The sequence below is a fragment of the Eumetopias jubatus genome, unplaced genomic scaffold (genome assembly GCF_037043125.1).
Source record: "Eumetopias jubatus isolate StellerSeaLion01/CBP00866 unplaced genomic scaffold, mEumJub1_p1.0 scaffold_8, whole genome shotgun sequence".
NCBI lineage: Eukaryota > Metazoa > Chordata > Mammalia > Carnivora > Otariidae > Eumetopias > Eumetopias jubatus.
In genome coordinates, this window is record NW_028274814.1 from 126,815,025 (window position 1) to 126,829,156 (window position 14,132).

General features: G+C 38.3%; 1 protein-coding gene across 3 annotated transcripts in view; it reads left to right on the top strand.

Moving 5' to 3' along the window:
* Nucleotides 1-14,132, top strand: part of RIC8B (RIC8 guanine nucleotide exchange factor B) — a 102,224-nt gene that overhangs the window by 41,676 nt on the left and 46,416 nt on the right. For all 3 annotated transcript variants that reach the window (XM_028088616.2, XM_028088618.2, XM_028088617.2), the window contains exon 4: nt 11,153-11,247. In XM_028088616.2, coding sequence (XP_027944417.1) covers nt 11,153-11,247 — 95 coding nt within the window. The remainder of the gene's footprint in view (nt 1-11,152; nt 11,248-14,132) is intronic.

A 14,132-nucleotide genomic window follows, 5' to 3' on the forward strand; every position in this document is an offset into this window, starting at 1 on the left:
CAACATTCCTCTGGCTGTTCGGGCTCTCTTCTGGTTCCATATCAATTTTAGGATTATTTGTTCCATTTCTTTGAAAAAAGCAGATGGTATTTTGATGGGGATTGCATTGAATCTGTAGATTGCTCTAGGTAGCATTGACATCTTCACAATGTTTGTTCTTCCAATCCATGAGCATGGAACGTTTTTCCATTTCTTTGTGTCTTCTTCAATTTCTTTCATGAGTATTTTATAGTTTTCTGAGTACAGATCCTTTGCCTCTTTGGTTAAATTTATTCCTAGGTATCTTACGGTTTTGGGTGCAATTGTAAATGGGATCGACTCCTTGATTTGTCTCTCTTCTGTCTTGTTGTTGGTGTATAGGAATGCCACTGATTTCTGTGCATTGATTTTATCTCCTGCTACTTTACTGAATTCCTGTATGAGTTCTGGCAGTTTTGGGGTGGAGTCTTTTGGGTTTTCCACATACAGTATCATGTCATCTGCAAAGAGTGAGAGTTTGACTTCTTCTTTGCCGATTTGGATGCCTTTGATTTCTTTTTGTTGTCTGATTGCTGTGGCTAGGACTTCTAATACAATGTTGAATAGCAGTGGTGATAGTGGACATCCCTGCCGCGTTCCTGACCTCTGATCAAAACTCTTCAGAGTTTTGATCAAGAAAGGATGCTGTACTTTGTCAAATGCTTTTTCTGCATCTATTGAGAGGATCATATCATTCTTGTTCTTTCTTTTGTTAATGTATTGTATCACGTTGATTGATTTGTGGATGTTGAACCAACCTTGCAGCCCGGGGATAAATCCCACTTGGTCATGGTGAATAATCCTTTTAATGTACTGTTGGATCCTATTGGCTAGTATTTTGGTGAGCATTTTTGCATCCATGTTCATCAAGGATATTGGTCTGTAATTCTCCTTTTTGATGGGGTCTTTGTCTGGTTTGGGGATCAAGGTAATGGTGGCCTCATAAAATGAGTTTGGAAGTTTTCCTTACATTTCTATTTTTTGGAACAGTTTCAGGAGAATAGGTATTAATTCTTCTTTAAACGTTTGATAGAATTCCCCTGGGAAGCCATCTGGCCCTGGGCTTTTGATTGTTGGGAGATTTTTGATGACTGCTTCAATTTCCTTAGTGGTTATGGGTCTGTTCAGGATTTCTATTTCTTCCTGGTTCAATTTTGGTAGTTGATAGTCTCTAGGAATGCACCCATTTCTTCCAGGTTATCTACTTTGCTGGCATAGAGTTGCTCATACTATGTTCTTATAATTGTTTGTCTTTCTTTGGTGTTGGTTGTGATCTCTCCTCTTTCATTCATGATTTTGTTGATTTGGGTCATTTCTCTATTCTTTTTGATAAGTCTGGCCAGGGGTTTATCAATCTTGTTAATTCTTTCAAAGAACCAGCTCCTAGTTTCGTTGATCTGTTCTACTGTTCTTTTGGTTTCTAGTTCATTGATTTCTGCTCTGATCTTTTATTATTTCTCTTCTCCTGCTGGGTTTAGGCTTTATTTGCTGTTCTCTCTCCAGCTCCTTTAGGTGTAGGGTTAGGTTGTGTATTTGAGACCTTTCTTGTGTCTTGAGAAAGGCTTGTATTGCTATATACTTTCTTCTTAGGACTGCCTTTGCTGTATCCCAAAGATTTTGAACAGTTGTGTTTTCATTTTCATTGGTTTCCATGAATTTTTTTAATTCTTCTTTAATTTCCTGGTTGACCCATTCATTCTTTAGTAGGATGCTCTTTAGCCTCCATGTATTTGAGTTCTTTCCGACTCTCCTCTTGTGATTGAGTTCTAGTTTCAAAGCATTGTGGTCTGAAAATAGGCAGGGAATAATCCCAGTCTTTTGGTACCGGTTGAGACCTGATTTGTGACCTAGGATGTGATCAATTCTGGAGAATGTTCCATGGGCACTAGAGAAGAATGTGTATTCCGTTGCTTTGGGATGGAATGTTCTGAATATGTCTGTGAAGTCCATTTGGTCCAGTGTGTCATTTAAAGTCTTTATTTCCTTGTTGATCTTTTGCTAAATGATCTGTCCATTTCAGTGAGGGGGTTGTTAAAGTCCCCCACTATTATTGTATTGATGTCAATGTGTTTCTTTGCTTTTGTTATTAATTGCCTTTTATAATTGGCTGCTCCCATGTTAGGGGCATAGATATTTACAATTGTTAGATGTTCGTGTTGGATAGACCCTTTAAGTAAGATATAGTGTCCTTCCTCATCTCTTATTACAGTCTTTGGTTTAAAATCTAATTTGTCTGATGTAAGGATTGCCACCCCAGCTTTCTTTTGGTGTCTATTAGCATGGTAAATTGTTTTCTACCCCCTCACTTTCAATGTGTGGGTGTGTTTGGGTCTAAAATGAGTCTCTTGCAGACAGCATATTGATGGGTCTTGTTTTTTAATCCAATCTGATAGCCTGTGTCTTTTGATTGGGTCATTTAGCCCATTTACATTCAGGGTAACTATTGAAAGGTATGAACTTATTGCCATTGTATTGCCTGTAAGGTGACTGTGACTGTATATTGTCTGTGTTCCTTTCTGATCTATGCTGCTTTTAGGCTCTCTTTGCTTAGAGGACCCCTTTCAATATTTCTTGTAGTGCTGGTTTCGTCTTTGCAAATTCCTTTAGTTTTTGTTTGTCCTGGAAGCTTTTTACCTCTCCTTCAATTTTCAATGAGAGCCTAGCTGGATATAGTATTCTTGGCTGCATATTTTTCTCGTTTAGTGTTCTGAAGATATCATGCCAGTCCTTTCTGGCCTGCCAGGTCTCTGTGGATAGGTCTGTTGCCAATCTAATGTTTCTACCATTGTAGGTTACATATCTCTTCTCCCGAGCTGCTTTCAGGATTTTCTCTTTGTCTCTGAGACTCGTAAGTTTTACTATTAGATGTCGGGGTGTGGACCTATTTTTATTGATTTTGAGAGGGGTTCTCTGTGCCTCCTGGATTTTGATGCCTGTTTCCTTCCCTACGTTAGGGAGTTCTCTGCTATTATTTGCTCCAATATACCTTCTGCCCCTCTCTCTCTATCTTCGTCTTCTGGGATCCCAATTATTCTAATGTTGTTTCGTCTTATCGTATTGCCTATCTCTCGAATTCTGCCCTTGTGATCCAGGAGTTGTTTCTCTTTTTCTCAGCCTCTTTATTTTCCATCATTTGGTCTTCTATATCACTGATTCTCTCTTCTGCCTCATTTATCCTAGCAGTTAGTGCCCCCATTTTTGATTGCACCTCATTAATAGCCTTTTTGATTTCGACTTGGTTAGATTTTAGTTCTTTTATTTCTCCAGAAAGGGTTTCTCTAATAACTTAAATGCTTTTTTCAAGCCCAGCTAGTATCTTCAAAGTCATGATTCTGAACTCTAGGTCCGACATTGTACTAATGTCCGTATTGAGTAGGTCCCTGGCAGACGGTACTACCTCTTGTTCTTTTTGCTGCGGTGATTTTTTTCGTCTTGTCATTTTGTCCAGAGGAGAATAGATGAATGAGAGAACAAAATGCTAACAGGTTAACAACATCCCCAGCAAATATACTCTATACAAATCAGAAAAGACCTGAAACAAGGGGAAAAGAAAGGGAAAGAAAGAAAAAAGAAAGAGGAAAAAAAAGAAAAAGATAAAAACAAACAAAAACAGAACAAACCAAAAAAACCACAAACAGAATATGATCAAATATGATCAGGCTAGTGCATAGATAAGTGCCACACACTAGATTTTGGGTGTATTTTGGTCTGTTAGAAGAAAGTGCCTCCTAAAATTTTAAAGGAAGAAAGAGTTATATATGTACAAATAAGGGTTGATACAATGAAGGAATGGAAGATGACTGTAAAGATGAAAATTATAAAAAGGTCTTATAAACGGAATTTATAAGGTAAAAAGTTGTCTGAAAGAAGAAAGAAGATTAAAAAAAAAAAGAAAGAAAAAAAATGGGAGAGACTGTGATCAGGCAGGAGACTAGGACAAAGCCATACAGTAGTGATTTAGGGTATATTTTGATCTGTTAGAAGAAACTGTATATCAAAATTTTAAAGAGAGAAAAACTTATATATATATTTACATATGCCAAAAATAAGGATAACTACTATGAAGATAAAATATGACTCTAAAAATGAAAAATAAAAAATGTTTTTTTTAAAAAAGGGATTGATAAGATGTTGGTTGAAAAAGGGAAAAAGAAAAATTCAAAACAAAAAACAGTTAAAAAAATTTAACTTTGAAAAACTAATGAATCATGGTAAAAAAGCTATGAATTCTATGCAGTATTCCCCTAGTGCTGGAGTTCTCCGGTTCTCCTTGATCGGTAAACTTGGTCTTGGCTTGCTGGCTGTTCGTGCTGATCTTCTGGGGGAGGGGCCTGTTGCCGTGGTTCCCAAATGTCTTTGCCAGAGGCTGAATTGCCCCGCCCTTGTCGGTCTGGGCTAAGCAAGCTGCTCGGGTTTGCTCTCAGGAGCTTTTGTTCCCTGCAAGCTCTCAGTACAGCTTTGGAGGACCAGGGTGAAAATGGTGGCCTCCCACTCTCTGCCTAGAGGAGCTGAGAACTCGGGGCCCCGCTCCTCAGTGCACCCCCAGAGAAAAACAGTCAATCACTCCCGTCTCCCCCGTCTCCGGCCACACTGCGTGCTCACCCGGCCTGTGACCGAGCATTTCTATCTCTGGCACCTGACCCCGTGTGGAGTCTCCAAACCCAGCAGATCCCTGCCGTGCACTCCCGCGCCGGTCCTCCTGGGGGAGAAAGGGGCGTCTCCCCGGCTCTGCTGCTTGTTGGGTCCCTGCTGGAGGCGCAGTGGCCCAACTGGGCCGCGGATCATAGTTTATGGCCACCCCGAGCTGAGAGCCCGCACCTCGGCTCCTTCTCTGCAGCCGGCTTCCCCACTCCGATACCTGGGAGCTCTGCTGCACTCAGGCACCCCCGGTCCTTCTGTGACCCCGAGGGTCCTGAGTCCACACTCTCCCACGAGGTTTCCACCTCCCGCTTAGCCACTGGAGTGACCCCCCTCAGCGGAACCAACTTCTAAAAGTTCCAATTTTGTGCTCCGCGGCTCTAGCACTTGCCAGAAGCGGCCGACGGAGGCCCCCTCCCCCGCCGTCTATCCTCCCGAATATCGCCTCGGATTCACTTCTCCACACGTCCTACCTTCCAGTAAGTGGTCGCTTCTCTGTTCAGAGAGTTGTTGCTACTCTCTTCAATCTCCTGTTGAGTTCGTAGGTGTTCAGAATGGTTTGATCCCTATCCAGCTGAATTCCTGAGACCAGACGAAATCCAGGTCTCCTACTCCTCCGCCATCTTGCTCCGCCCCCTATCTCCTATGATACCTTTTAAAATGCAAAGCTGTTGGGGCACCTGGGTGGCTAAGTTAGTTAAGCCTCTGCCTTTGGCTTAGGTCATAATCTCAGGGTCCTGGGATCGAGCCCCACATCAGGCTCCCCACTCAGCGTGGAGTCTGCTTCTCCCTCTCCCTCTGCTCCTACCCCCACTCATATTTTGCCTCTCTCAGATAAAATCTTTTAAAAAAAGTCAAAGCTATTAAAAAGTTCTCTAGAAGCCTAAAACATTCAATAACATTGTTTATGGCAGATTTCTAGCCTTTTTAGAGTTACAGCACTCTATTTTATAACATTTATATCTTCCCTTGTAAATTAATTTAAAAAAAAACATTTATTACTCTGTGCCCAGCACAATGTTCGATGAAAAAGATGCATAGGTAAAATACATTATCTTTGCCTGTAAGGAGACAGGGAGATTTTTGAACATAGACAGTTTGGTAGGACAAATAACCATGGTAGGGGAAAGCAAAAGGAATAGGGTGAAACAGGGTCAAATGCTACCTGAGATATAGCTGTATTTCTAGGTAAGTGTGCGTATACTTGTGTGTTTGTGTGTCTGTGTCTGAGTATCTTTCACTTTTTATAGAATTGAAATCAAATTTTCATAGGACAAGTTTCCTAAACCTTCTTGAAGAAATTAGAACTACCCTGGGATAACAAGACCAGATTAGGACTCATTGGTGTGCAGTATTCTCCCTTCAGACTTTGTCAGGCATTGATTAGATCAGCTGACACTTTGAAAAGATGTGAGGAAATTGATACCTTTACTAAACAAAAGTGAAATCTTCCACAGTTTGCATGGGAGAAAAAAAGCAGCAGGACAGTAGTAGAATTTGTAATTAAGAAGTAAGGGATATATAAAGAGATCCCAAAGAGTTTCCTGAGTTTTTATCTCCCTTTTAATCGAGTGTTATCTTATTTTGATTTCCACCTATCACAGCAAGCCTGTTTGCCTTCTCTCTCTTCCTCTTCCTTTCATCCCTGGTGACTTTTTTTCTTAACCTGTGGAGATAATGATTTCAGAGGAGAGAATATTGATATCTTAAAGATATGACTTAAGAGGAGAGAATATAGATATCTTAAAGTTATCAAAACTAAGATGAAACAAGTATAGTTATATAAACTGTATTTGTATAATATTTTATAAAGAACAATTGTATTTAATTTTTCCAGCATCTTGTGACATAGAAGCATTAACCCCTTTTGAGAAATGAGGACATGAAAGATCAGAGAGTTTAAATTACTCATGGAAAGTCATACAGCAGAATAGCCAATACTAGAAAATAGTATCCGGTCTAACCTTTGTTCAATAAGACTTCTTAAATGGTAGCACTCGTTCAAAAATTTTGACTGAGACAGACTAATGGAATAGAATAAAGAGTCTAGAAATAAACCTACACATACATAGTCAGCTGATTCATGACACAGGTAATGTTGAAGTGCAGTGGGGAAAAAGTGGACTTTTAAATCAATTGTATGGCTGTGTGGAAGAAAAATGAATTTGAATCCCTACCTTATGCCATACACAAAAAATTAATTTGAGATGGATAAGGACCTAAATATGAAAGGTAAAATAATAAAGCTTTTAGAAGGAAACAGATTATCTTCATGACCTTATCTATCAAACATTTCTTAAGTAGGCAAAGATTTCTAAAACAGGACAAAATAAAAATCAAATCTTAAAAAGCTGACAAATTGGTCTTCATTAAAATGAACTCATCAAGAGAAGAAAGTGAAAAAGCAGGCCACCAAATTGGAGAAGATATTTGCAACACATCTATAAATAAAGGACTCTATCCAGAATAGATTAAAAAGTCCTACAAATCTGTACAAATAAAGTCAGTCAACCCAATAAAAAAAATCAGCAAAAGGCTTGAACAGGCACTTCACAAAAGAGGTATCCAGATGACCAGTAGTCATATAAAACTTCATTAGTCATCAGGAAAATGCATAATAAAACCATGAGACCACTGCACACCCACAAGAATGACTAAATTTTAAAACTCTGACAATACTAAATGTTTGCACAACTGTAGAGCAACTAGTGGGAGTGTAAATTGGTATAAACACTTGGAAACACTATTTGGCAGTATATTCTAAAGCTTGACACAGCAGATGAGATGTAAGAAAGTATATTCCCAGCAGTACTCTTCAATATAGCCCCAAACTGGAAACAATCCAAGTGTCCATCAAGAGTAGGATAGATAAGTAAATTGTAATATATTCACTGTATTCAGCAGTGCTTTCTTAACCTAACTGTGGTGAAGGACCAGATTTTTTTGCCCTAACTATCAGAATAAAACTCTTTTTAATACAATATTACACACAATCTCAAACTGGAAAAATCTCTCTAAATGCTCACGCACACTTTTTGCACAGGTGGTGCTGTAGATCAGTGGCAAATGGTATGGACCAACACTGGTCCACAGACTGCACCTTGAATAGCGCTGCTCTCAAGTGATGAAAATGAACATCTCAAGTGATGAAAATGTAGACTAGCTACACATAACAACCTGGATGAATCTCACAACCAGACACAAAAGAGCCTATATTTTATGATTTCATTCAAGCAAAGTTCAGTGACAACAAAAATCACTAACCTGTGATGTTAGAAACTAGAATTACCCTTGAGGAGCAGGAGATTGTCATTCGAAGAGGCCATGAGGGGAATTCTGGAGTTCTTGATCTTGACATTGGATCATTTTTGTGCTGGTTATATGAATGTGCTCATTTGTGAAAATTTATCTAGCTCCCCACTGATGACAGGGTCTCTTTTTTGTTTTACTTACAATTTACATTAAACATTATTGAACACCAGGGCACCTGGGTGGCTCAGTCAGTTGAGCGTCGGACTCTTGGTTTCGGTCTGGTCATGACTCAGGACTGTGGGACTGAGCCCCACATGGGCTCCACACTGGGTGTGGAACCTACTTGGGGTTCTCTCTCTCCCTCTCTAAATTAAATAAATAATTATTGAACACCTATTAAACACATGCACTCTAAACTTCTGAAGGTACTAGATTAGTGGAGAAAGCAATGGAAATGCAAGTATATAAACAAATGTGGCATTACAAATTATGATTTTATGAAAGGAATCATAACAAGTTATAGTGATAGAAAATAAGGAAGAAACCTACTTAGATTAGGTGGACAAGGAAGGGGCTTCTCTGATGAAATATTTTAGCTGAGACCTGGGAAATGAAAAAGGATTGGTGATGCCAAGAGTGGAGGAAACAATCCACAGATTTCAGCAGTTGTTTTGGGTAGAGGAATAAAGATAATTTAATGGATTTATGGTAAAAGAGGGCATTGCAGACATAGGTATGACTTGGGAATTGGTGTTATAAAATGTGGGACAGGAAGAAATGGGCAGGAAAGAAGTAGGATTTTGGTTTACAGTTGCAAGTAAAAAGACCAAATTGGATAGTTTTGCAAGAAGCTTGTCTACATCAGCACGAGAAGAGAATAATTGTATCTAGAATAAAGGAAAATCTAGTTTTTGTTTTTGTTTTGAGAGAGAGCGAGCATGAGCAAGTGTGTGTGGTGGGAAGGGATAGAGAGAGGGGGAGAGAGAGAATCCCAAACAGACTCCTCACTCAGCACAGAACCCGATGCAGGGCTCGGTCTCACGACCCTGAGATCATGACTTGAGCCAAAATCAAGAGTCATACACTTAACTGAGCCACCCAGCACCTCAGGAAAATCTTTTTAAAAGGAAGTGCATTCCCACTTAATTTTCAGACCCAAGCAAAATCTGATCTTATTAAGAGTTAAGAAATGGAAGGAGTACCTGGGTGGCACAGGCAGTTGGGCGTTGGACTCTTGGTTTCGACTAGGGTTGTGATCGTGGGGTCATGGGATTGGGCCCTACTTCGGGTTCTGGCTGGGTGCGGAGTCTGGGTCCCTCTCTCCCTCTCCTTCTGCCCCTCCCCACTGCTTATACTTGCTCACTCTCTTTCTAAAATAAATGGGTAAACCTTTAAAAAATAAAAAAAGGAGTTAAATGGAAGAATTTCACATGCGTTTCAGTGTGCTTCATGTAGTTTGGGGTAAGTAAAAGTGTATTTATATATTAGAGAATTTTGTTTCAGGCATTTGAAAATGGATGGCGAATGGGACAGTGTCCGTATCAACCCTACCAGTCTTCGCATCTCTGGCATTCCACTGATTCTCTTTCCCTTTTCTCTCTTCCTTCCCCAACACACGATCGTTTCATTATCACTCATTTCAGCTCTATCTTGTTTCCTTTCTCCCTCATCATTCCCCCTCACCTTCAAATGTTCCACTGCAAGTGCTGAGCACTTCCTTGTGTATCATCCTCTTTAATTCTTTTTTATAACCCTAACAGTCACATGTGTGTGGAGATGCGTGTGGGGAAACTTTGGCTCAGAGAAGCTATATGACTTGTCTAGGGTCACAACTTAGACTCCAGACTCCAGGTGCAGTGCTTTTTCCATTATGCCACTGAGGCCTTCGTCCCTTCCAAATAAACATATGATAATTTTATGCTTAAAATACTGTCCTCTGCATTATGAGTAATGAAATTGTGCTCTATTGTTTGTTAGATGTTATGATACATCATCTCACATCTTATACATATGAATATAAGAACATATATGAATGTATGTAAAATATGTGAGTATACTTCACTATACACAGACTTGAGATAAATATATACTAAAGTTTTTTAATTTTTTTTAAAGATTTTATTTATTTATTTGACAGAGACACAGCGAGAGCAGGAACACAGCAGGGGGAGTGGGAGAGAGAGAAGCAGGCTCCCCGCTGAGCAGGGAGCCCGATGCGGGGCTCGATCCCAGGACCCTGGGATCATGACCTGAGCCGAAGGCAGATGCTTAACCAACTGAGCCACCCAGGCGCCCCAAGTTTTTTGATTTTTTTATAAAGAAATAGTTTTTGAAGTAATTGGTGACTTCCTGAAGTGTAGCATGCGCAGGATCTCTTATAATTATCACTCATTTTATCTGTCTTCTTAATTACTGAAAATCTGGAAGAAGAGAGAGATGACCTTGGTGCAGGTGATTAAAGAAATTATAGTGGCCCAAGAGCTCACTAAAAAACTTAGAGGAGGTAAACTAAGTGATTATTCATAACTTAGCTTATTTTCCTATTGCTTGCCTTTTTCCCTCTGACTCTCTATGTGTCTTTAATACCAATGAGTGAGTAAACATTGGGGAAAATAGGAGATTAAACTCAGATCACTTGTTTTTCATCACTTGCCAGTAATTCTGGGGGAATTAGCAAGATTTGGGGGAGCTAGGAGATTAAGAAGACTCATTAAAATGAAGTTGATAGATTATAGATTTTAATTTATTGTTTTTAAAAATTAAGAAATGAGGCATTAAGGATGTACAACCCACTCTTAAAATATCTGATAGCATTACATCTATTTGAACTTTTATAGCAATTAGTAGACTGGAACAGTATACTATCAAAAGAATCTAGGCTTTCTGGAAATGGCAAAGCATTAGGTGAATTGAATCTTAAGGTAAAACAGAGTGGGAAATGCGTGGATGTTGATCATGCATCTCTTTGCCTGACATGCCCTGAGGGAGTGGCTAGATCAGCACCTTCTGGTTTCAGCCATTTCTGGAGGTGGTTGTAGCTCTTCATAGGAGACAGTAACCATTCACTTAGTATTGAGAACTTTTTCTACAGTATTCTGACTTCTATCACGTATGGTATAAAAATGACTGTTTAGGGGGGACAGATGGGCCATAAGATGACTCCCAGGATGTAGTGATACACCAAACTCCTTCATTAAGGCATTCAATCCCCAATTTTTCCTCTTGTCTTTTTTATTTGCTGTAGAGTGATTCTCATCAGTTCCGTGTCATGGCAGCTGTCCTTCGCCATTGTTTACTAATCGTAGGTCCAACTGAAGACAAAACAGAAGAGCTGCACAGGTAGGTAACCTCCGTGTTGGTAGCTTAACGAAGGACATCATCGATTCTTGTTGTTTTTATGCACCTAATTTTAGTTGTTAAAAGCACAATAAAGTGAAACTATTACAGTGAATCAGGTAACTGGTGAGAAATAATTACTGATGAGAAATTTTCATTCTATCCCCTTTGACTTTGTTAAATTGAGTCCCAACAAAAGAAGGGAATTTGACATTTGTTGCATTCATCAATAAAACCCAGAGTAACAATAATAATAGCACAATTCAGCAGTTACTGAGTACTATGTGTGACATGATGCTAAATGCTTTGTAAAGATTAACTTATTTTAATCAGCACACTCACCTTATGAGGTGTAGGTACTGCTATTTTTCCCTTTTGATAGGTGATGAAAGTGGGGCATAGAAAAATGAAGCAATTTCTTTGAGATCATACATCCTAGTAAGTGACAGGGCTTGGATTTGAACCCTGCTTTTCATTACTACGCTCAAACTAATAGTCTCACTGATTTCACTGTAACAGTATTTACCAAAAAGTATACTGTAAGCAATATGTATTAATTAAATTTTTAAAACTTACAAAAATTGGTTCACAGTCTCAAGTATTAATATTTAAAAAATAGTTCAAGTGTTGTGACTTGCCTTTTGGAACTTTTGGTGGACTACTGCTAAAATGTGTCATTCTGTGAGAACTGAGTTGATGCATTTTTCTAGTTCTCTGTCTATTCTAGATCAGGCTTGCAATTACAACACTTCTGACTTTAACATAAGACTGCTTATGGTGCTTTACTCTTTTAAAATACAAGTGGTATTTTCTTTTAAAGATTTTATTTATTTGAGAGAGACAGCAAGCATGAGCAGGGGGAGGGGCAATGGGAGAGGGAGAAGCAGACTCCCCACTGAGCAGGGAGCCTGACTCACCGGGCTCAATCCCAGGGTCCCAGGATCATGACCCATGAGCCAACAGGAGATGCTTAACTGAGTGAGCCACCCAGGCACCCCAAATACAAATGGCATTTTAAACAATTCAAATAAATTCAAATCTGCAAACAATTAACTTTGGCATTAACTCTGCTTTACAAATAAAATTGGATTCTTCTTAATAGTAGAAAGCACCTTTTGAGAATTTACAATATTCTGTTTTTCAAAATATGGCTTAAATAAAATTTCATAGAAACACAACCAGAGTGTAAAAATGAAAGATAACCTTAATTGTTATTTTTCAATGAAATCCTTATTATTTTAGTTATGATCAGCAATTTATTATTTGATATTACACAGAGTTTGTTGATAGGTTATCTTTATGTACTCTGTCCTGCAAACATTAAAAAGATTATTTTCTTCACAATGAAAAAGTGTGATTTTTTTTTCATCTATCGATCAAAATTTCCTTTAATTTTCTTGAGACTGTGCCTTTAAAAAATTCAATAAAGTTCAGTAAATCATAGCCTCTAAAAAAACTTAAACATTTTGACTCACTATAATTTTAATAATCAAAAGACACTAGAAATACAGATGCTAAAACTTTTTAAAAATGGATTTATAATAAGCCCAGCAGTAAATTGACGGCTTTTTTTTTTTTTTTTTTGGAAATCAGGTATCATAAGTTAAATGGCATTCATACAAGAATGTGAGGAGAAAGTGTTTTGGGAATTTTTAACACTAGTTACAAAAAACATTGCTAAGGATTTCTCTGATAAATTTAATATTTTAACACAGCACCCAGTATTTATCAAAAAAGAGTAAGAAGAGAGGTTTTAAAAAACAGATTTTTAAAAAAGTAATCAGATTTCTTTATTTTCCTTCTGATAATATTTGCTTTAAAATATTCTTAAATAAATTTTAAAGATATTTTTCTTTAAATTTGCTTTTATCTTAAAAGTTGCTCTGATAAAATATCTATTAGCTACACTGTAAATAAGAAGGGATATCCCTAGAGCCACAAACAGGATATAGAAGTATATCTCAAGGCTTACCTAGGAGATTGAGGTTGCTGCTGACTTGACAGTTTATCTGGAATGGCCCTGCATGTCCCTTTAATCAGAATTAAAGTGATTAGTATCGTTTGAGTAGTGACTCTAGGCTAAGCCATTTAAATACGGAGAAAACTGCATTAACCTCAAAGGGCTATATTAGGAAACTTACTAGGATTGTAATATCCACTAAATTCTGCATATTTATAGTGACCCTGAAAATCAGGTGTGTGTTTAAGGCTAAGTTAAAAAAATCAGAATGTTTTCAAAGTACCATTTTGTTCCATTTTTTTTAAAGTTATTTTCTAAGTTTGTTTTTTTCTTTTTGACACTTTAAGGAAAAATGTAATGAAATAAGCATACCTGGATAGTATATGATTATGCCTTGTCATTAAACTCAAAGAGTTGTAGCAATGAGTAAATGAGAAATTAACAAAGCACTCTGTCCCTGGCACTGAGGAAGCACTCGCCAAGTGCGTGAGCTGCTATCGCCTCTGCCATCACGCTGCTGCCACCGCCACTTCTGTTACTATTATTACAATAAGCACACTGGCTTTTAGATCCAATACGGAGTTCCAGATCTCTTTTTAAAAGTTGTTTTTGATTTTGATATTTTGTTAGGAACTCATTTCTAAGTATATCCTGTGATCATGTAGAGAAATCTATTTTCCATTCATCTTAAGTTTTTCTCAAGCCACATGTGTTCTATGATACATGCATGGCAGGAGTCGACTAGGCTCCTGTGAGTGAGTAGAAACATGGCTTGGCAGCAGCTTTTTCTGATGTGCTGTCTCTGTACAACAGTGTCCTTTTTTTCCCCACCCCCAGAGCAATCAAGAGGACACGACATAGAGATAAAATGAGTTCGCTCGCATAGACTGCTGACCTTAACCTTTATCTCCTCTAATCAGCATCTTAG